Source organism: Chanodichthys erythropterus, chromosome 5 (genome assembly GCF_024489055.1).
Source record: "Chanodichthys erythropterus isolate Z2021 chromosome 5, ASM2448905v1, whole genome shotgun sequence".
In the NCBI taxonomy this organism is placed as follows: Eukaryota; Metazoa; Chordata; class Actinopteri; order Cypriniformes; family Xenocyprididae; genus Chanodichthys; species Chanodichthys erythropterus.
Genome location: NC_090225.1, coordinates 13010432 through 13032665, shown reverse-complemented (window position 1 = coordinate 13032665; position 22234 = coordinate 13010432). Strand labels below are relative to the sequence as shown.

The 22234-nt window shown below is 37.4% G+C and overlaps 2 protein-coding genes across 4 annotated transcripts in view; one reads left to right on the top strand and one right to left on the bottom strand.

Moving 5' to 3' along the window:
- The window catches only part of gfra1a (gdnf family receptor alpha 1a), an 85508-nt gene that overhangs the window by 26795 nt on the left and 36479 nt on the right, over positions 1-22234 (top strand). The window lies entirely within an intron of this gene.
- The window catches only part of atrnl1a (attractin-like 1a), a 332899-nt gene continuing 317045 nt past the window's right edge, over positions 6381-22234 (bottom strand). The window contains exon 30 of one of the 2 annotated variants that reach the window (XM_067386115.1): positions 6381-6518. In XM_067386115.1, the coding sequence (XP_067242216.1) occupies positions 6484-6518 (35 nt within the window). In that variant the 3' untranslated portion in view covers positions 6381-6483. Of the gene's footprint in view, positions 6519-7576; positions 7674-22234 lie in introns of those variants that run through there. The other variant, XM_067386114.1, reaches the window with a different exon arrangement.

Below are 22234 nucleotides of genomic sequence, written 5' to 3'. Positions count from 1 at the left end.
TCTTTCCGGAAAAAGCCGAGCTCCTGGAGGCGTGCCTGCCGTCAGTGCCATGGGCAGAGCTAAAGAGTCACGAGCGCGTGCAGCTTCTGCGTAGAGATTGTCTGCTAGCTACGACATCTTTATAAATAAAAAGGGAATAAAAACGTTTTTGTTGTTTACATTATATGCACTTGCATGCCAATTGCCAACAATACACAGACATCTGATGCAGCTTTACTCACCGCCCCAACCTGCAAATCCAGTGCCGAACTGGGACTTGTTTACAAAACATTCATCACCGAAATTTCGGGAACAAACAAACATACGTGCACAACTCTGTTGCTGCCCCGGAAAAACATCCACTGTTTCCTTAACGATGGGTTCTTTGGGAAGCTGAAAAAGGTAATTGTTCCCTCACAACCAAAAACACACTCCTTCGGTGACAGGAGCTGCGTCTCATTTTGGAGGCTGCGTCCTCCGGAGGTCACATTTGAAGGCTGCGTACTTCATCAAGGATGTCATGTTTAGGAAAAGTAACCATAATAAAATTGACTGATATTCATTGTGAGGTGTAAATTACTTTAAATTAAATTCTTTCTTATGTTGCAATCTAACGGTTATTATTCTGAAATGAGACTGGTTCGATTATGTATGCAGCCTTCAAAGGGTGCAGGCCCTGAATTGGGACACAGCCATTGTTAAAAAATCGATCGGTTTTTGGTAACACTAACGAAACACGTTGATGGGTGTGCTGTTGTTCTGGGTAATGTGTGTGCGCGTGCTTATCAAGGAGAAGTGCCTTTACAAGGAATTCCGCTCTCTTTTGATGTCAGACAGTACACACTCGAAAAAACTCTCAGAATCCTGTACCGATTCTGAAGTAGTGGGTTTGGCACAGAAATACTCCATCATACGTCCAACTCATGTTTTGAAACTTTGGCCATGTTTAACATAAGAATGCAACTCTTTAACAGTAAATAAGTCAGAATGCATGAAATAGCATTACACCCCCCAACCCATCCCCCCACCCCCCACACACCTCTTTAAAGACCATAGATGTTGGTGTTGCATGTCAGAAAAGTGACTAATAACTGAATTACTTGAGGAATTGGCCACTAATTGATTGACGCAATCCCATGTTCAGCTATGCTCATGTCATTTTTCAGTATATTCAGGGCTTAAATGATTTTGCCACAAGTGGGATTTGATTGAATGCAGTGTCTCATTTGTCAGATTGAGTTTTATAAGTACAATGGCCCATATGCCGTCTCATGTGACACCAGCGGGGTTACACGGGTGAGACTAATTGGAAAAGTCTACCGTGAAGCATAGCAGCAGACAGGCCAAGTGAATGTGAGAGGGGGAATGAAAGTACGAGTTCAGGTTTCAGGGGGGACTGTATCAGACGACGCACCTGTTCTTCCCTCTGAACCAGTGCTGGTTGAATGAGGATGGTGGGTCATATGTCCATTCACCATCTGCTGTTGGCTTAACTCACAAAAAACACTCTCAGTCTGGTGCACAACACTCACTGGACCATCACAAATGTCATGCCATTATTACGAAAAAGTATAATGAAATGCTTTATACAAATATTGAAATCAGTTTCCTGAATTGTCTAAAATTTGATTTTGAATGTATATAATTTTAATCTCAGTGTCAGACAGTGTGCCCATGTATCACCTACAGTCCGTTCACTGACTGTCTGATTCATACTGCACACAAAATTGACAAGAGTGCAGTTTAAGTGCAATATCAGTATGAAAACATGTATGTAGTGTTCAGTGTTCTTAAATTGTTAGTATTTTTTAAGATTAACATTAATTGAGCCTTTTATTGTATTCTAAATTTTAAAAAAAATGGACGAAATGGTGCTTATATGTTGTGTATCCCGTCTATTCCGGTTATTGTAGTATCATCTATTTCAGATAAACCACATATAAAAGCCTAACAAACATATAGAATGAGCTAAAAAATAAAAAATAAAACGTCAGGCTTATCAATTGTTAGACTACATGAATAGAATTGACTTTATGCCAAACATCGCATGAACAAACATGAAAACAAGTCTCATTGCATCCGCTTTTCGGAGAGGGTGTTAATAGCTATATGAACTGACAGCAATATATCGATTCACTTTTAAAGTAATTAGCTAGTTATTATTATTTTTTTATCGTAGCTGTTTTATTCAATTTTAATATCCGAATGTTAGTGAGGAGAAGAAGAAAAAAAACTTTTAGATACCATTAGATGTGGTAGATTTTCCCCTACGCACCTGACTTTAACTGGGTCGGGCTCCTAACCGACACCCCTGAACGTCTACAGTCGGCAAGTAATAATTTATCCTCTACTGCATTTCCAAATTGTCGTCGGCTGAGTCGGTTAATGTCTTGACCCTTTTGACCCTTTTGACACTATATAAATAAGATCTCTAGGTGTCTTGCTGTGCAGCAATAACCAGACTCCAGACTAAGCCTTAGAATATGCTTTAATCATGGCCGGAGGACATCACATCAATCTCAGAGAATCCCACCAGCAAAAATAGTACAGCAGTTTATATAGGATAGGAACATGGCAAATCATTCTACAATATTATTGGTTCTTCATATGCCAAACCCTTCTGTTACTAGGTAAAACAAGATCTGCCCAAATCGTGGGTTTATTAGTTCGTTGGTTACTCAGTATGGGGCTATTATATTTAGAGAGTTATCTAGTTTAATTTCCCCTTTTCTTATATTTGGACATGATTCAGACACACACTGATTCAGCTCCAAGATTTGGGGAAATGTTATTCCTGCAAGAAAAAATACATGTTGGTTATGATTCATTAAAAATTCCATCGGTGGACATCGGTTATGCTCATTTTTGCTCTCTCCTTTGAAGGCATCTTGAGTAAAACGGCTCTATATTTAATTAAAAGGTAACACTTTAGTATATGGAACACAAACTATTAACTACAAATTTTCCCTCAACAAGCTCCCAATTTACTGCTTATTAATAGTTAGGAAGGTAGTTGTTAAGTTTAGGTATTGGGTAGGATTAAAAGTGTAAAATAAGGTCATGCAGAACAAGGCATTAATATGTGCTTAATAAGTACTAATAAATAGCCAATATTCTAGTAATATGAATGCTAATAAGCAACTAGTTAAAATACACTAAAATAAAGTTTTAAATCTGGTTGTTTCTGTGCATTTTAATACCTTTTTTGTATGCCTGCCTGTTTTGTATGTTGAGTATTCCACTCTACGAGACACTAGCGACACACATCACAATCCACCTTCTGATTTTGGAGGAACAATTCAGGACTATTGCAAGAACACGGTGGTTAACTAGTGGGAAAATGTCATCTGGGTCTCAGCGTTAGGTGGTGAGATGGACGTTGATAGCCTATTAGCAGCTGTGATATTGTGAGAGAAATCAGTTTTGAGGTGAGCGTTAAGTCTGTAGGGACTGATAACCATCAGTCTGCTGAGAGGTTTGTTGTTTGAAATTAGAAGGAGATGTTGATAGAATGACTTTAACTGTGGGTGTTTAGCCAGTCGAATCAGACCACTAAAGCACTGGTGTGTAATCTGTTCAGGGGAATGTTTCATCCAATCAGTTTGTATTCTGTCTTGCAGTTTTGTTTTTCCATCTCTCTCTCTCACAAACATGCAGTCACACTTTGCACATCATAAGGTTTGTAAGTCACAGAAATCCCTCACTGCCATTCAGCCGCCTTGCATTTAGATGCCGATCAATAGGGCAACAAAGATTGATCTCCCAACGGGCATAGCTTTAATGAGAGCTTTACACAAGCAACAGATGCAGAATTATGGACTTTTGATGCCCAGTGTTGCACGCTCACACACTCGCACGCACACACGCGCATGCGTTGGGTTTCCATATTTTATGGGGAACATAGACATAATGATTTTGCTACTGTACAAACTGTATATTCTATCCCCTAAACCTAACCCTAAACACAACCCTCACAGAAAACTTTCTGCATTTTTACGTTTTCAAAAAATATTTTAATAATTTAATATGATTTACAAGCTTGTGTCCCCACAAGTCAGATATTTCTGGTATTGCCATCCTTGTGGGGACATTTTGTCCCTATAACATAGGGAATACCTGAACCACACACACACATGTTGGGTCTTCATGTTTTATCGGGACTTTCCATTAACATAATTATTTTTATATTTTACAATCTATTCTACAGTCTATTCTATTACAGTCTATTCCAGTGGTTCTCAAACTTTTTTCCCAGTGGTCCGCACAATGGTCCAAGTGCAGGTCTCACGGTCCGCATATAATTTGCATATGACGTCACCAATGCAAACCAATCAGATTTAATGTTATGGTATTAGCAGATAATACTATTATTATACTAAGATGTTGCACACAATAAATAACAAATAAAAACTAACTTACTGACATTAGCTTTACAATAATAATCAGTAATGCTCAATGAACACACAAACTGTATATACAATCACTTTAAGTTGCTATTTAAGTTGCTATTTAATTCTGTATGACTCTCTTCAACAGCATCGCAATAGTCACCAAACAATCACATAAACGCCTTAATAAGCAAATGTTACTCAGCTCTTTTTACAAACAACACTGAGCGCACTGTAGGCTAATTACAATCTCTGACGATATCAAGCTTTCTGTCATGTCGCAATCCCTAGCGCAGCATCGGATCCGCGAGCGCGCGCAGAGTTGGGCTCATCCAGCCGCGGGTGCGCTGATGCGGTTATTTTACTGATTTAAAATACATCAAACAAACACATCGAATTCACAGTTCAGTCTTCTGAAATTGTAGGTTTTGCTTGTCAAGTACTTTACTACAGAGCAAACAGGAAGGCTGCCCATCTCGCTCATTAGGCCTAACAGCAAACTGATTCTTCCATTCTTCTTACCTTTACTGCTGATGTTTATTATTATTATTATTGTGGTCGGCATATCGCGGGTAGCATTTACATTTGTGACGGGCCGCAGGTTGAGAACCACTGCTCCACACCCATTCAAACGCTCGCTGCGTCGCGCGACTCATATGTCATGGCAACCGAATCACTGAGGAAAACTTTAAATATCTCGCCTTCGCTTTAATTTCGGACCATCTCCAAAAAGACATAAAACACTAAACAAATGATTTTGACATGCGTTTTTCAAAGTAAGAAATCCAGATTTTTAATCCCTTACACACAGTTACTGCTGTTGAAATACGAAATGGAGGCGGGTCCGGATTGAATTCCCTCCGGGTCCGGACCCGGACCGGAGTCCGGACTTTGAGAAGTGCTGGTCTATTCCATAATCCTAACACCACCCCTAAACCTATCCATCACAGAAAACCTTCTGCATATTTCCATTTTCAAAAAACATCATTCTGTGTGATATGCTGTTTTCCTCATGGGGACCAAAAAATTGTCACCCCAAGCACAAGGATTTTTGGATATTGACATCTTGGTGGGGAAATATTGTCCCCATGTGCATGGCATACTTGAACCACACATACACATAATTATAAAAATAAAAAAATAGTAATTGCATGTGTGTGGATATTGTGGTACATCCTCAGACAAACTGCTATATTTACACTTCAGCATGTTAATTTCATACTCCCACATTTAGCGTGTTGGTAGAGTTACGCCTTTGAATTTATTTCCATATTATTTGCATATGATGTTATATCTGCCAAACTGAAACGACTAGGCTGTCATAACTGTTAATGTGCATCTGCAACACCTTTTTAGGGGTTGTCCATGAAAGGGCACTCAGCTAATAACCTTGTGATATCTGCTCTGCAGGGGGAAAGATTAATAACATGTCGTTAACCAGAAACAGAAGTCTTCATACCCACATCATCATATGACGGTTCATTCATCAATCATTTAAAGATGTTATGTTTGTAGATCACAATAAGGGCTAATATTATACGCTTAATTCAAAATACACATCTTAATATCTGAAACATTTTTGCTTGTCAAGTAAATTTATCTTGTTTAAAGAATGTTTGGACATTTTTATTGAAAATAAAGACAAAAATACTGACAAAATACAGACACAAATTTGCAGTGCATTAATAGTTTTCATTCTTTATTTCCTATATTCTCCTTCCACTCATTCTTAATAACCTCTCCATGCTTTATACACACAGGCAGCAGAAGATAGGGACATCGATTTCTTTCTCCTCCTATGAGCAGTTTTTCAGTGGTCAGGGACATGGAGAAGAAGTTGTGCTTGAGAGAAGTTATGTATGTTATTAAGGGGATGGCTGTGCCGAGCTTCTCCTGAGAGCTGAGGGATAAAGCTCTTTTCAGCACAAGACCTGATGGAGTTAATATCACGGCAGCTGGAGATCAGCCCTGCAGGCGGTAAGCACGTACATGCATTTCTGTCTGGTAATTATAGTTGGGTGGCAGGGAGGATGGCCGGCTGGGTCTGGTAGCTCTGTCGCTGGGAGATGAGGGACCCCTAAGCCTCGGAGGCGTCCATCCTCAGGATGCCTAAGCTTTAGTCCCGCCGTTCAGCATTCTGCCTCCAGCATCCTGTGTTTATATGGAAACAGGTCAGCCGTGCGCTAGGGGGTGGGTATATGGGGTTTGGGGCTTAGTGGAGCTGACAGTCGGAGACAACACAATTATACAAGCTCATACACATAGGCTTATCCAAAAACACTTTTACGGTCATGCAAGCACACCAACAAACAAGCCAGCACTCAAAATTTTGATTAAAAAACCCTTAAAAGACACAGGCAGACAGAACATACTGTGGCACCAATAACATGGTACTTACAAAGACTCCCAAAACCTATTTGGATGCTTTTTTAAGGTTCCTAATTTTGTTTTGGAGGTCTCCTTCAAAAGATTTACGTGCATCCATGGTAAAAAAAAATAAAATAATAAAATAAATAAAAAATACTTTAATTTTTGCATATTATGCATTGCAGACCTCTTTTAAAAACTTTTTTCTTTTTTTTTTTTCAACATATCAACAACACAAACAAAACTCTTCCAGGTCTCATCTACAACTACATTGTTTGAGCGGACCAAAGTAGATGTTGTTTGTAGGCAGCCAATGAAGAACATATGCTGGCATTATGCAAATTTGTTACAAACCTACATATGTTTGTGCAGGAAGTAAGACTGGAAGTACTGATGACTTGTTTCAGGCAGTTTAGAATGAGGTCTTTCTTTTGGGAGACAATAACTCCATTTTGTGAAGTGAAGTGAAGTGAAGTGAAGTGAAGTGAAGTGAAGTGAAGTGAAGTGAAGTGACATGTGGCCAAGTATGGTGACCCATACTCGGAATTTCACAAACAGCTACTGTATTTTGCACACTACATTAAAGGTAATATCCGAAAAGCCTAATAGTGGTACTTTAGAATGGCATCTATTTTGTAAATGCATGTTATAGATCATATTGTGAATTTGTTTTTTAATTTTTAACCAAAATGTCAACTTGAACAACCGGTAAAACGACAGACTTCTTTCTGGTATGTTTGCCAGACTTCTCCAATTATTTAGTGAGCTTAAACCCCACTCCTTTCCTACAATCCACCACAAGTTTATGCTGCATTCCATTTACCTGGGAAGAGGGATGTCGTAGCTGGAAATGGCATCACACCTGAGTTGACCACACTCCAGTAAACTGGTCAGAAATCGAAGATAGACGCATCCAGGCAAACCTTTGTTGTGCTTGCTCTTTTGGAATACAAACACATAAAAAAGCTGTATTTTGCACAGATAATGCCAAAGTATCATGTCCGCAAATAGAGGTTGGATAGTACTGTGTGCACCACTGAGTTTATTGAGACACAGACAAACAGAAGTGCTAATAAACAAATATATTACCATTGCTTCACTACAGTTGATGCGCTGAGAAGCCATATTGGATTCTGAAGTCAGGGTAGTTGAGTTTCCCCTCAGTTTCCCAGTTGCAACTCCAACTTGAGGAGGCATTCCAGTTAAAAGTTCTTACTGGGGACTAAGACTTTTCAAGGACATATGTAATGCACCATATACAGATCTGCCTCCATTCAATCAGCAACATCGCTGTTACGCCACAGCTTTAAGTAACATAAGAACTAACTTCACTGACTTTTAGCCAACAATTGTGATTCTTTACATTAACTATGAACCTTTTCTACATCTGACAACTAGAACGTGTTGCAGTACTTTTTTCTTGCCATTATATATAGCCAAAGACTATAGATATAGAAAGACGGTTCACTTCTATTAATTATGAATGAGGGAAACTGCAACACACAATATAATTGAATACGTCCCGCCTTTTAAGTAAAAGTGCCAATCACTGATCGATAAAGTCATTGCGTCACTGCAGCAGCTGTTAGAAGTTCCGGTTCCCATAGAAACCTGAGACTCACGATTAGGACTGCGTCTAGCCTGAAAAATAATAATTTTTAATACTATTTGAGCATAAGAAACAACATTTATTGGACAGTTCATGTCAGATTTTGTTGCTGATCTGAAATATGTTATTTAATTGTAAGTTTGCCAAGCAGTTTTTGAGATTACAGGATTCCCCCACTCAAATAGATAGGACTTGGTCTTGGATGCCCAAAATAGCTGCTCGGGAGCATTGCAAATACGGTCACCGAGTGAACAGACTTTTCTTGAAAGGGACTTTGATATAGCATCCCACTGATGTGTTATCAACTTCATATTCCATGATATATGCTATGCATTTCAGAGTTTACCAATTAAACATAAAGGAGAAAATAAATGGTATATATTTGTGTCTCCTTTCTATTCACATAGTAAACCCACTTTCTTCCAGCTCCTCTTATCTTGATTTTAAATATCCATGAGACCTGTGCGAGATGCTCCCTGTCTATTTCTATCATGCAAACATCATTCCTGGAGCTGATCTCTGTCCCAAATGGCATGAGCACAGAGCAGCGCCTCACTGCTTTACACAAATCCTCTGTCGTTAATGGTGGTTTATGGTTTTTACTGCTAATGCAGGGGAATTGAAAGAAGGGCCCCCGGAGTGTGTGACTGGGCCTCTGGCGATAGTAAAAGAGCAAATGTACATTTTCATAGGTTATTAGGCATTGATTTTCTGCGGATTAAGAGGTCTCGTAACATTAAGCACCATGAATTTAAAATGCACACGGTAATGCCGTTATCAGCTTAAGAGAAAGACTGAGTTGCACACATTCACTCTCATGAATGTATATATTTTCTATGATACATCATTGTCTTTCTTTTTACATACATTATACTTGTATACTTACTTATTCACTTTTCTCATGTTTTCTTTTAATTCCCTCTGTGCACATCTAGTCATTTTCATTTCTACTGTCTTCTCCCTTGCTCTGTGGTCTTTACTTTACCTTTTCTCTTTTTGTTTCTATTTTTTTTTTCTCCCCTCGCCCTCACTTTTCCACTATTTTAGCAGTCCTTAGATGAACTTCTCCCCCAATTAGCCTCTATATTATCCCAAGCTCTGAAGCTAGTCCGTAAACACCCTGAGGGCTACTGTCTTATTTGAGTTGTTGATATTGGCAAATGTGGCTGAATGCTTCAATGAAGGGCATCCTGCAATGTGACTGACAGAATGAGACTAGATGGCAAGTCAAGGTCAAGTGATGGTTGTTTATGGGTGTTAAATAAAAAATCTGTATTGTTCGAAATATACATTTCACACACAGTGGCATCAACCAGTTTTAATTTTCAAGACCCACTGCGGTGCAGTGAGTCAGGGCTTGTTTATACTTGTGGTCCACAAGGGTATTTGGTAAATAATCCACAACTGTTTTGAATCAATCTAGTTGAATGACAAGTATTGAAACCTTGCGTCATATGAGGGCATTGTTTTGCCTGGAGAAACAGGCCATAGAACTACAGCAATAGGGAATAGTGACATGTGAAGCCCAAGTATGTTAACCCATACTCTGAAATTGTCCTCTGCATTTAACCCATCCAAGTCAGCACACACACATTAGGAGTAGTGAGTAGTGAACACACACATCCAAAGCAGTGGGCAGTCATTTTGCCACTGCAACTCGATGGTGCTTATTTGAAAAGCGAGATGATGCACCTCCATTTTTCCTGTATCAATTTTTTGAAAGCCTAATCACATACAATATGTGTATGCCTACGTCATTACTAAAGTTATGTCTGGACACACAAATCTTATTTGATCACTTGCAATTAATAGTGGGGACAATCTGGCTGAAAAGATCTGATTTGAGAAGAAATCCAATCTGCAGGCAGTCTGAACATAATGATAGAAGTTTTATTTTTAGGTGAACTATTTTTTTAATGGTTTATTGCTGGTAGGCAGCTGTTATCTGAGGGGCTGGCAACAGAAAGCATCTAGACTATTATTTGTATTACAGTAAACATAAATATAGTTAAAGGGCTAGTTCACCCAAAAATGAAAATTGCTGTTAATTTACTCTCCCCCAGGCCATCCATGATGTACATGTAGATTTTCAACTGAAACCATGTTTCTTGCAAGTCAATGGCTATCACTTTGAGAGTAAAAAAACAACATATACAGGAAAAACAAAATTAATGGCTCCTGAACATGCATTGTGGTCTTATGAAGCGAAACGATTGGTCTGTGCAAGAAACTGTACATTATTTACAGCATTATTACTTGTAATCCACAGCCTCTGCAAATGGTGATGAGTGGAAGTTTGCTCTCCAGGCTGTTTGCCGAAGCTGTGGATTACAGGTAATAAAGTTGTAAATAATGTTTAGATTCTGGCACAGACTGATTGTTTCTCTTTAAGACCACAGTGTATCATCAGGAGCCACTGGTATTAATTTTGTTTTGTTTGTATATGTTTTTTGACTCTGTGTGACTGTAGTCAATGACTTGCATTATATGAATGACCGAGGACCACAATTTCAGCTAAAAAATCTTCTTTACTGTTCTACTGAAAAAAAAAAAAAAAAAGTCACCTACATTTTGGATGGCCTGAGGGTGAGTAAATGAACAGTAAATTTTAATTTTTGGGTGAACTATCCTTTCAATGCCTGTCATACACTTAAGGGAATAATGGTGTCTCTTGTAGAGCAGAAACAGACTCTGTTATTAGAAAAACTGTAGGGATTTCGGAGCTGAGAGTGATGGTACTTTGTGGGGGAGGGGAGTACATAAGGGATTAATTATGTCTTCCCAAACCCACTCATCCTAAACTCAAAACTTTTATAACCAGTCCAAACCCTACTTGTGCCTATCTATCTATCTATCTATCTATCTATCTATCTATCTATCTATCTATCTATCTATCTATCTATCTATCTATCTATCTATCTATCTATCTATCTATCTATCTATCTATCTATCTATCTATCCATCCATCCATCCATCCATCCATCCATCCATCCATCCATCCATCCATCTATCCATCTATCCATCTATCCATCTATCTATCTATCTATCTATCTATCTATCCATCCATCCATCCATCCATCCATCCATCCATCCATCCATCCAATATTTTGGATTACTTTTTCTGAGAGAAATTAAATGTCTTGGCAAGTATGTCTTAAATGAACATTTGGTTAACTTTTGGGGAAAAACATCTGATGTGTAACATTATAATAGATCCGTGTGATACAGTTGGTTTTAATATATAAGCTGTCTGTTTCATTAATGTTAATCAAACAATTGTGGAATCATGAAAAAGAGAATTTTTTTTAGAAATTTAGAATTTTTTTAATAGAGAATGTGAGAATAACAATAACTCATTTTTGAAAATGTGCTAATTTCGAATCATTTTGCCAGCACGGGTCACATAGGAAAATTATTTTGCAAAGGAGGCCATAAGTTGGTAAAATGGAATGTACAAGCAAAATTTGAAAACTTAAAATTTCAGCTCAAATCTACAGAAGCTTGTTTCTGGCATGGATAAAAAAAAAGAAAAAAAAAAAGAAGCTAATTGTGACTTTTTATCTCTCAATTCTGACTTTTTTTTCTTGCAATTGCGACTTAATTGTGAATTAATTATCTTTGATTTTATCATCTTTTTTTATCTTTTTTATCAGAATTGTGTGACATAAACTCGCAATTGTGACTTATAAAGTCAGAATTGCAAAATATAAACTGGACTTTTAAAATTGGACTTTATAACTCGCAATTGTGTCTATATACATATCTCACAATTAAAAAAAAAAAAAAAAAAGTCAGAATTGTGAGATAAAAAGTCGCAATTATCTTTTGCATTTTTTTTATCTAGTAACGGAAACAAGCCTCCATACAAACCAATATTTCATATCCATGCATTTATTTATACCCGCTAGCTTCATGTCAGTGTCCTGGTCACCCTCATTATAATGACAGTCTGGTTGTACATTATCCCATGCTTGAACTGTGTATGAGTGTCGGTCCTTCAGTGTGGCTGAACGGTAAATAATGAAGTCTGTTTTCCTGGAAAAGCGGCAAGTTAAAACAACAGAGAATGACTAAATGAAAGGAAATCTGACATCAGGTTCAAACGCAGCAATGCACAAACTCTTCATTAGTTTTGTAGGCCAATGAAAGCCTCCCATTCTCTGTGGACTTCGTGTGCTTAATTAACGTGTGCCTCCTTTTAATGTTTATGCACATTTTGTCATTGTGCCCATCAGGGGAAGTTAAAAGCAAAATCATTTATTGTCTTTCTCTCTGTGTCTATCATATTAAACAAATAAAAATGACAATGAATGCTTTGCTTGAAACATTGCCATTGTTATAGCTTTGGCTGGTCTGAGAATGATAATGAAATACAGGTTCTGGAACACTGGAACACAGTCGTATTTGCTATTTTAAGCCATGAAACAGAATTATTCAGATTGGCATTTTATTATGATAATTACATGGATTCGCATGCAAAAAAAGAAAAATGTTTTTAGACTGCATGCATTTATGTAGTGAGGAGAAAACTGATTATATAAATATATAATGAACAATGGTTAAAGTCCAGCGCTTTAAATACACTATATAGTGTACTTTCAGAGATAATGAAGAATACATTTTCTTCTTCTCTCCACTATTCACAAATCAGATTAATAGCATGTGCAGATTTTGGTGAGGAATTAAATGGGTGAATAGAAGGGTAGGGATTTGACTTAATATGTCTGTTTATCCATGTATTTACACTAATAAACAGGACTGGACAGACAGATGGAATGGATTTACAGCTACAAGTTGACAAACAGTTTCAAATGTGCAAAATGAATGAGATTATAATTCATCAGAGATTGTATAGAAATAAATTACTATTGAACACTGCATGCAATTTATAGATTTCCTATAGTGACTCAAAGTTGATTGCATTACTATGACCTCTTTCCAACAGATCCTACACTGCCCGGACAAAACAAAGTCGCTGTTTGGATTTTAATAGGCAAATACTATGAATAGATCATTATTACAGTGATTATGTTTCTAGCATGTTATATGTTTGGCAACGGTCCTTTTAACCCTTAAAGATGGAGTGTGTAGCTTTTCATTTCTTAAACAACCCTGTATGAAGACACATCATGGCCATATACCAGGATGGCAATGTCAAGATTCACCAGGGTTAAAATTGTGAAAGAATGGTTTAGAGAGCATGAAGAATAATTTTCACACATGAATTGGCACCTCAGAGTCCAGACCTTAATTTCATTGAAAGTCTTTGGGATGTGCTGGAGTAGACTTTACAGAGTGCTCACCTCTTGCATTGTCAATAGAAGATCTTGACCAAAAAATTATGCACCTCTTGATGGAAATAACATCACAACATTTATTTCAATCAAGAGGTGCATCATTTTTTGGTCAAGTTCTTGTATTGACAATGCAAGAGGTGAACACTCTGTAAAGTCTCCTTCAGCACATCCCAAAAACTTACACTGAGGTTAAGGTCAGTGCCAATTCATGTGTGAAAATGATTCTTCATGCTCTCTGAACCATTCTTTCACAATTTGAGCCTGATGAATCTTGACATTGTCATCCTGGTATATGGCCATGATGCATCTTAATGGTTGTTTAAGAAATGAAAAGCTACACACTCCATCTTTTTGGGTTCAAAGAACCGTTGCCAAAAATAATGATCCATCCATAGACTCTTAAGTATTTGCCTATTAAAATAAAAAAAACAGCAACTTTTTTTTTCTTTTTTTTGTCCGGGCAGTGTATATTGAGGCATAGTTTTCCCAGCAAAGGTTTGCTGTGATATATTTTAATAATGTGTGGGTTGACTCATGTTATGCATTTTCAAATATGGTTTTGTGAGGGGGAAAAGAGATTAGATTTATAATGTATTATAATTACTTGCCTTGGAGATGTTTGGTGAATTTTACAAAATGAATAGGGCATTTTAGAATACCTTTTATTGCAAGTTACTATGGCAACAAAATGCTCCACATCCTCATAAATCCTTGCGACTTTATGCGACTCCCCCCCGAACCCTCATCCCTGTGTTTATGGGGTGAATCATTTCGGTCTGTGTGCATGCGTGTATGTGTGTTTGTGACTTAGAAGAGAGAAAATCTTGGCTTTTGCTTGCTACAGATACAGCAGTATAGATATGTAATGCCACAACCCACTTTTTTAAGCCCCTGCTAACAGGACGTAAATGTTCTCACAGATGCATTAACAACAGCGGCAGAGTTCCAGCTTGTTGTCATCCAAACGCATGAGTCAGCAAATCCGTAAACAAAGTTGAACATTTATTCCACAAAGCAAAAACAAAGTAATCCAAGCGTAATAAATCTTGAGCTGTAGCCTATTGTAGCTAATACCAATTAAGTTAGGTCATGGCTTCACTTCTAAATTTTTCAATCACAAGTAACTCACAGTAGCCAACAGTCGATAACAGAATCTTAAAGGGATAGATGAAAGGAGAAATGTTGATAATGTATTGATAGCTCTTTTCCATACAGCTACATGCAAAAGCACCATAAAAGTATCATAAACATCAACCAAATGAACAGTGTGCTTTATTCCAAGTCTACTGAAGTCATATAATAACATTTGTTTTCTTTTCAAATTGACAGTTTGACAGGGTTCATAAATCAGTGATTTATAAATTACTATAAATTATTAACATCTTTATTCAGTAATTACAGACAATTCAAACTGTCATGGAAGAGTCATAAAAATTAATTGATCAAAACCCTTCAGAAGACTTATAGTACACAAATCATATTGACCACTTTTTTTTTTCTTCCTCACTGTTTGTGTTTGTGAAGAAAGTCATACAGGCTTGGAATGATATGAGGGTCAATAAATGACAGAAAGTTTTATTGAGGAGGAACTGTTCCTTTAAGAATTGTTTTCAAAAAAATAATATTGTTAGACAGACAAGGTAAGCATATGCACAATAAAACTTTACAATTTTAAAATGTTTTTATCATTTGCAATAAGTATTTTGAAAAACCTCACAGTTTATTCATGTGCATTCAGTTTCACCTCGTAAAGGAAGCAATATCTCTACATACTGTAAATCCAATTGCAAAGAAACCCAACATCCTGTGTTAATCAATGCTGTGAAAACAATAATGATTTAGAAAAATCTAAATTCACTGTCTTGTAGGTGGAGATGATGTGTGAATAATATGCTTGTACTCCTTTGTGTGTGTTTTTTTGTTTTTTTTTTGCTCTGATTTTCTTTGTGGGTATTTATGGTATTTTTAACACTAGGTTCTGACTTCACAAACCCTGTGATGCTCTGCAATCTAGATGTGTTTACATGAGAAATCTCACTTCATGTGGCATATTGTGGTACCCATGAAGACAATTATCACATTTATCACCACAAATTTTTACCCTTAAGTTTAGTATCCATTTGATCTATGTATACATGCACTCTCTTCTTCTTTGTTTCCCCATTATCCTTTCTCTTATCTATCAGGTTTTTTTTTTATTTTTTTTTTTTAGTTAGAGCTGATGTAGTTGAGCTCAGGTGGAACACAAACAGATTAAGAGACGTTTAATTCACTTGAGTACAGTCTCTCTTGCTCTCTTTACCTCTCCTATGCACCTCCTCTGTTCTTTTTCCTCTGTCTCCCTGGACACACTGAAGAGTAATGGGAACACACACTCCATTTGTTTCCATTTTTGCCTCATTAAAGCTCATAGCTGTAAGCTTATCCCGATTACTCTGGGCAGATATCCCACAATGCCATGTGCAGGTCATGTGTGTCCAGTCCCTCTGTAGGGATCTCTCATAACATCAAATTTGCTTCATTGTGAGAGCAAATTAACTGAGGAAGAAGACGCTATAATGAAGGCAACTCTTTTGCTCTAACTAGCTTTGTAGACATACCACTTTAGGGTCAAATATACCAAAATATGGGATTTTCTTTGATACATTTCCTCTATGACCTCGAAATTAATGATAAAAATTTTTAGGCAACAAATAACAAATAAACAACATTAATGATAAAATGAAACCATAGACTATTGATATATTAAAGTCAGTTATTTGCAAATATATCATAAAAGTTGTTCACACACACATTAACTTCCTTTTTAAGAAAATAAAAGTGCAACGTATTGGGTTTGATGATTAATTTGGATGACAAATAAACTAGCATTCAGAAGTTTGGAGTCAGTAAGATTTTTTAAATATTTTTAAAGGTAGTCTCTTATGCTCATATATTTAATCAAAATACAGCAAAAACAGCAATATTGTGAAATATTATGACCATTTAAAATTATATTCTATTATATATACAGCGATCAGGCATAATATTATGACCACTGACAGGTAAAGTGAGTAACACTGATTATGTCTTCATCACGCCACCTGTTAGTGGTTTTATATATATATATATATATATATATATATATCTATATATATATATATATATATATATATATATATATATATATATATATTATACACATATATATACACATATATACAAGCTGAATTTTAAGCGTCATTACTCCAGTCTTCAGTGTCACATGATCCTTCAGAAATTACTTTTTTACTTTCACTTTTGATCAATTTAAAGCATCCTTGCTGAATAAATTAATTTCTTTAAAAAAAATTTACTGACCTCAAACTTTTGAACAGATGTGTAAAAACATACATTAACATTTACACCTCAGATTTTGAACTAATGAATGTGTTTGACAATGTTGTCATCTAATCTACTTCTTTACAATCTGGAGGGGAAACCCATGACTAAACCTCTCCAGCTTATCAGCGTAAGGAACGTAAAACATTTAAATAAAACTTCCCTTCCCACATCTGGCCACCCTTTCCATCATGTACAGGTCACTGGTGTCAATGGATGATTGCTTCCTTGGACTTTTTGACCTGTTAAAACTTGCAGGTTTACTCTTCTTTTCCAGGCACTGTGTCAGGAGTAGTATTGTGCAGAAATACACATTTCTTCCCGGGCCTGTGAATGCTCCATCACCATACTCCACATTTCAAACACTTTATGCATCTGCACAGTGTCAGCAGCAACAGCTCAGCACACTGCATCAGCTAACCAAAAAGCTTTCAACAAAAGCGCTGTCTGATGCACTGCAGACGCGGTCTCGTACGACTCCAATCTTCACAATCCCAGAGAGGGGAAAAAGACATTGGAAAAAGAAAGTGCCATAGCAAATCTAAAGGAGATTAGAAGGGGGGTTGTTCAATTCAATATGTTCTTAAAATGTCAGACAGGCACAGATTGGGCTCAGGGGATTAAACAAAAGCAGGTGGTTTGTTTTTCTGCTGGGTATGTGCGTATTGTCATCACACACCTGCCCATAAGCACTAATCAAGAGAGACTATTTCTCCCTTATCATCTATTTCATAGTAGAACTTTTAAAAACAAATCCAGAATCATGTAAATCTAAATTGTTTTTAACAAGTAGAGAGGATTGATTAAGCTTTAAGATAAATTATGGGTTTTAAAATAACCACAGCAGAGCTACAGCCTGCCAAATGGATTTTGCAAGTGCACCAGAAGATTTTCAGGTCTTAATTCCTCTAATTAAGAGCACAAAGAAAAATTCAGATGTTCTCTGACACACGGCTTATATCAAGAAGCACAAAGGGGGAGAGTTTGTATGACCTTTGACCTCATGTAATGGCAGAGTGCATCACTCAGGAGCATTTTTAAACTCAGAGCATTACATTGATGCTTACCAGTATGCTTCCTCATCATTCCACACACCAGAATAGAGCCATTAATTACAGACACACAAGCCAGAAAAGATTATAGCCTGGCATTGCCTAGCACAGACCTGAGCAGGATTCTAGACAAATACATGCAAACACACATCTCAGAGAAACGTTTAAACACCTGTTGTGAAGGCAGCTCCAGTAAAATCCATCATCAACCTGGCACTCGCTTTAGGGTATTAAAATCCTTCTGAAGTGAAGCAATACATTTGTGTAAAAAAAATAAATAAATAATAGCCACATTTAACAAGTTATGAAGTAAAATATCTAGCTTCCGCCAGACCGCCTGTCATATTCAACATCCGGAAAAAAAAAAAAAAAAAAAACGGAACTGGTGTCGCGTCAGTTACTTTTTCCATAAGTATAGGGAAGGACATAGTGTAAGTTTTTTGAACTGCAAGAGTTTTACACTTTCTTCGTGAGCTGAATACGAAAGGAGGTTAACACTTCTTCATAGTCCCCTTTGAAATCCCCAGATCACATTTTGAATTGTGGAAGTCAGCAGGTTTACTGTTCTTATCTGTTGTACATGCTCAAGTTATGATTGTTTGTTAAGTTATGTTTCCACTTCCCTTGCTGTCATTATTAATAAGCCATCCCCTGTAGTTGAAAACTTGCTAATTAGTCAAATGAGGTGTTGTAGAACACAGCTGGAACAAAAACCCACAGGACGTCAAATACCTGGGGAGATGAGATGAGCGCCCATGTTCCAAGTCATCAATGGCGCTCTGGAATCAATTATTGCTGGAAGCTCTGCTAGTGGCTCATATTGCATTGCGTTGGCCTTTTCAGTCGGTTGGAAAGGAAGTTGGGTGACATGTTAAGCTGTGCCTAATAATTCTGCTCTCCATTCAGAGTGGAGTTATTACATGAAGTGCAAAAATCGACTTGTTCTTTGATGAACACAAATCTTTGAATGTGTCCTGTTCATTTAGCGGCGTGCTACCAGATATTGATCGGCATATGAGTCAATTCCTCGTGTTCTGGCTCAAAGCGACTGCTGAACTAGACGTTTCTTCCATCATGCAGTCCATTACAGTGGGTCAGGGCTCAGCAAAATCACCAGCGTTCACTTACAACCGACACAGAACAAGCCCCCTGATTTCACTCTTTATAAACTTCCCCCTTTATAAAATTTCCCCTTTCTACTACTAAGTACTGCACTGGTCTTTAAATATACATCACAGCATACAGGCACTTAACTCTAAGTACAAATCAAAGACCTGGCACTTGTCCTGTAATGCTGCAGAGGGTCCAGACTGTGACTTTAATCTCCTGTCAACCAGTTTTCTTTGGACTGAAGTTCATCCTGTCAGACAAGCTCATACTAAACTCATAACTCTTACTAAAACGTCTGATTTCTGCCCTCTTCACTATCAAAGGACAAATGACACTGCTTTTTCCTGAGGGAAAATAATGGTTTCTTTTGATTATAATGGAGCCACACTAAAAACTCGCTACCTCGCAGATATACAGTCTAAATTGATAGAAAAGAGTGAACTGATAAGCTAGATCACACAGAATTTGTATGTGCAGATTTCCACAGAATTGAAATTACCGTTATTCCCAGAGTTATACCCTTGTGTGTGTGTGTGTGTGTTCATGATAAATTTTGATTTATTTGATTATGCGTAACCAGAAAGTTGTAATCTCAGCTTCATTTAACAAATTTTACAGTGTTTAAATTCATTTCGCCCAAATATTCAGCAGAGGAAATGCTTTATAAAGTCTTTAGATTCTGTCTGGGCTGGCTGATAAGGGATACAATAGCCACCGGCTCTTCAACAGAACTTTGCAGGACATTGTGTTTTAGTTTTCTAATTCCTTAAGGGTCCATTTAGCTGGTTCTTGAAGTAGCGGGCAAAAGCAAAGGGCACCCTGACTCAATCTGAGCTATGTGCAGTGATCCCTGCCATATGTTTCCACCTTTGATAACAACTGCTTCCTTTCATCCACAACCAGAGCATTGCAGTCAGTCTTGAGCTGGATAGTTGGATCTCATTGTCTTTTATTGCTGTTTTGATTTTGTATGCATGGTCTCTCATAAGCGATTTCTGGATTTTTTTGTTTTTGTTTTTGGACAATTTCATGCTCCCAACTTTGTGGGAACAGTTTGGGGATGGCCCCTTCCTGTTTCAACATGACTGCGCACCAGTGCAAAAAGCAAGGTCCAAAAAGACATGGATTGTACAGAGTCCTGACCTCAACCCGACAGAACACCTTTGGGATGAATTAGGCCTCATTCATATGTGGTTATAAATCAGATATGAATCGGATACGGGCGTTTGCGCCTGCAGTGTAAGCGGACAGATCGGATATTCCCCTGTAAATGCGACTCCTGTGTCATTGAAAAGTGAGGGGTTTTTTTTACATTTCGCGGTACAGACATACCTATAACAAACGGAGCATCTCTAGTTGACTGGTAGATTATTAATTTAATTAGTTTGTGTTAAATAAAAGGCGATCTGACGTTGAAATGTTGCTCGTGAAATCACACTGAGTGCTCGTTGCCGCGGTTGTCAGTGACGACGGCTCGTGCACGCGCGCTTCAGTCCAGTTGTGGAGACTAATGACTATTCGTTCCATTGAAACCACAAAATAAAAAGAACACAAACTTGCAATATGATATTACAATCAATGATGAACGCATTGGTTTTGATGACAAAAAAACTAGTATAGGATGGCGGATTCGGGCCCATGAAGCTGTGAATATCTACCCGCACCCAAGTATTTGACTCGCACGCTTCCAGCGGAGCTGCGTACGTATACATATACTAATTTGTATTAGGCTATTTTTATGTAGGGATGTAACTATTGCATTAAAAGGGTTTCTATATGAATTCATGTCAATAAATTAAGCTCAATGTACCCTTGGAATTGATTTGTAATGTCATATAGGCTAGGCTATTTTTGGTACGTTTCGCCAAGTGCAGTGTAAAAAGGAGACATCCGATACAGGTCACTTCTAAAAGAAATGTAAGCACGTCGTCCAAAAAAATCGGATATGGTCAAAAGATCGGATCTGTGCATTAAGACTTGCAGTGTAAATGCGGCCTTAGAGTGGAGACTGCGAGCCAAATGTGCTTCTAGAAGAATGGTCAAAAATTCCCATAAACACACTCCTAAACCTTGTGGAAAGCCTTCCCAGAAGAGTTGAGGCTGTTATAGCTGCAAAAGGGTGGGCCAACTCCATATTAAACCCTACGGATTAAGAATGGGATGTCATTAAATTTCATGTGCACGTAAAGGCAGGCATCCCAAAAATTTCGGCAATATAGTGTATTAAGTAGCACAACTGTTTTCAGCTGATAATATGAATTTGTTTCAATGTTTCTTGAACAGCAAACCAGCATATTACAATGATTTTTAAAGGATCATGACACTGCCGAGTGGAGTAATGGCTGCTGAAATTGCAGTTGTTTTAACTGTAATATTTCATAGTATTACTCTTTATACTGTATTTTTCATCAAAAAAGTGCAGACCTGGTTAGCTTCTTTTTATAAAACAAAAAACCTTATCGATCTCAAACTTTTGAACAGTAATGTACATCAAGGAATTGAATAAGGCTAGGACAATACATCAGTTCTCGATTCAGAATACAATGATTCTGGATCCATTCTGATATTTTCTCTCTCGAATCGATTCTGAGCTTAGTTTTAACAGAGGATGGCGCACTAGGCTAGTTTTAACCGCACACTCAAATGCTCATGAAGAAGAGTGCTGGATAGTGATCATGCGTTCACGATGTAAAATATACTTGCACCTCAGCTCAGAATGCTTTTATGACGTGAGATTTATTTGAACAACCCATTGCGAACACCTTGTAATTCGCTTCAACCTTTTCAAACTTTATGATTGATTATATTAAGTTTAAGTAGTGTGTAAAGGAACTAGAAGCAAGCAGAGTATGTGTGTTTCTAAAGCAAGTAGCGCCATCTGCTGTTAAAAACTAAGCTCAGAATCAATTCGAGAGAGAATCACGATACATCGGAAAATATCAGAATCGCTTCAGATTCTTTGTGTTGCAAATCGAGAATCGATGCATTGTCCCAGCCCTAGAATTTACACATGTTTTAAATCATAGAAATGTATAACATGAAAGGTCATATTTCATTGAATAGATATTGCTC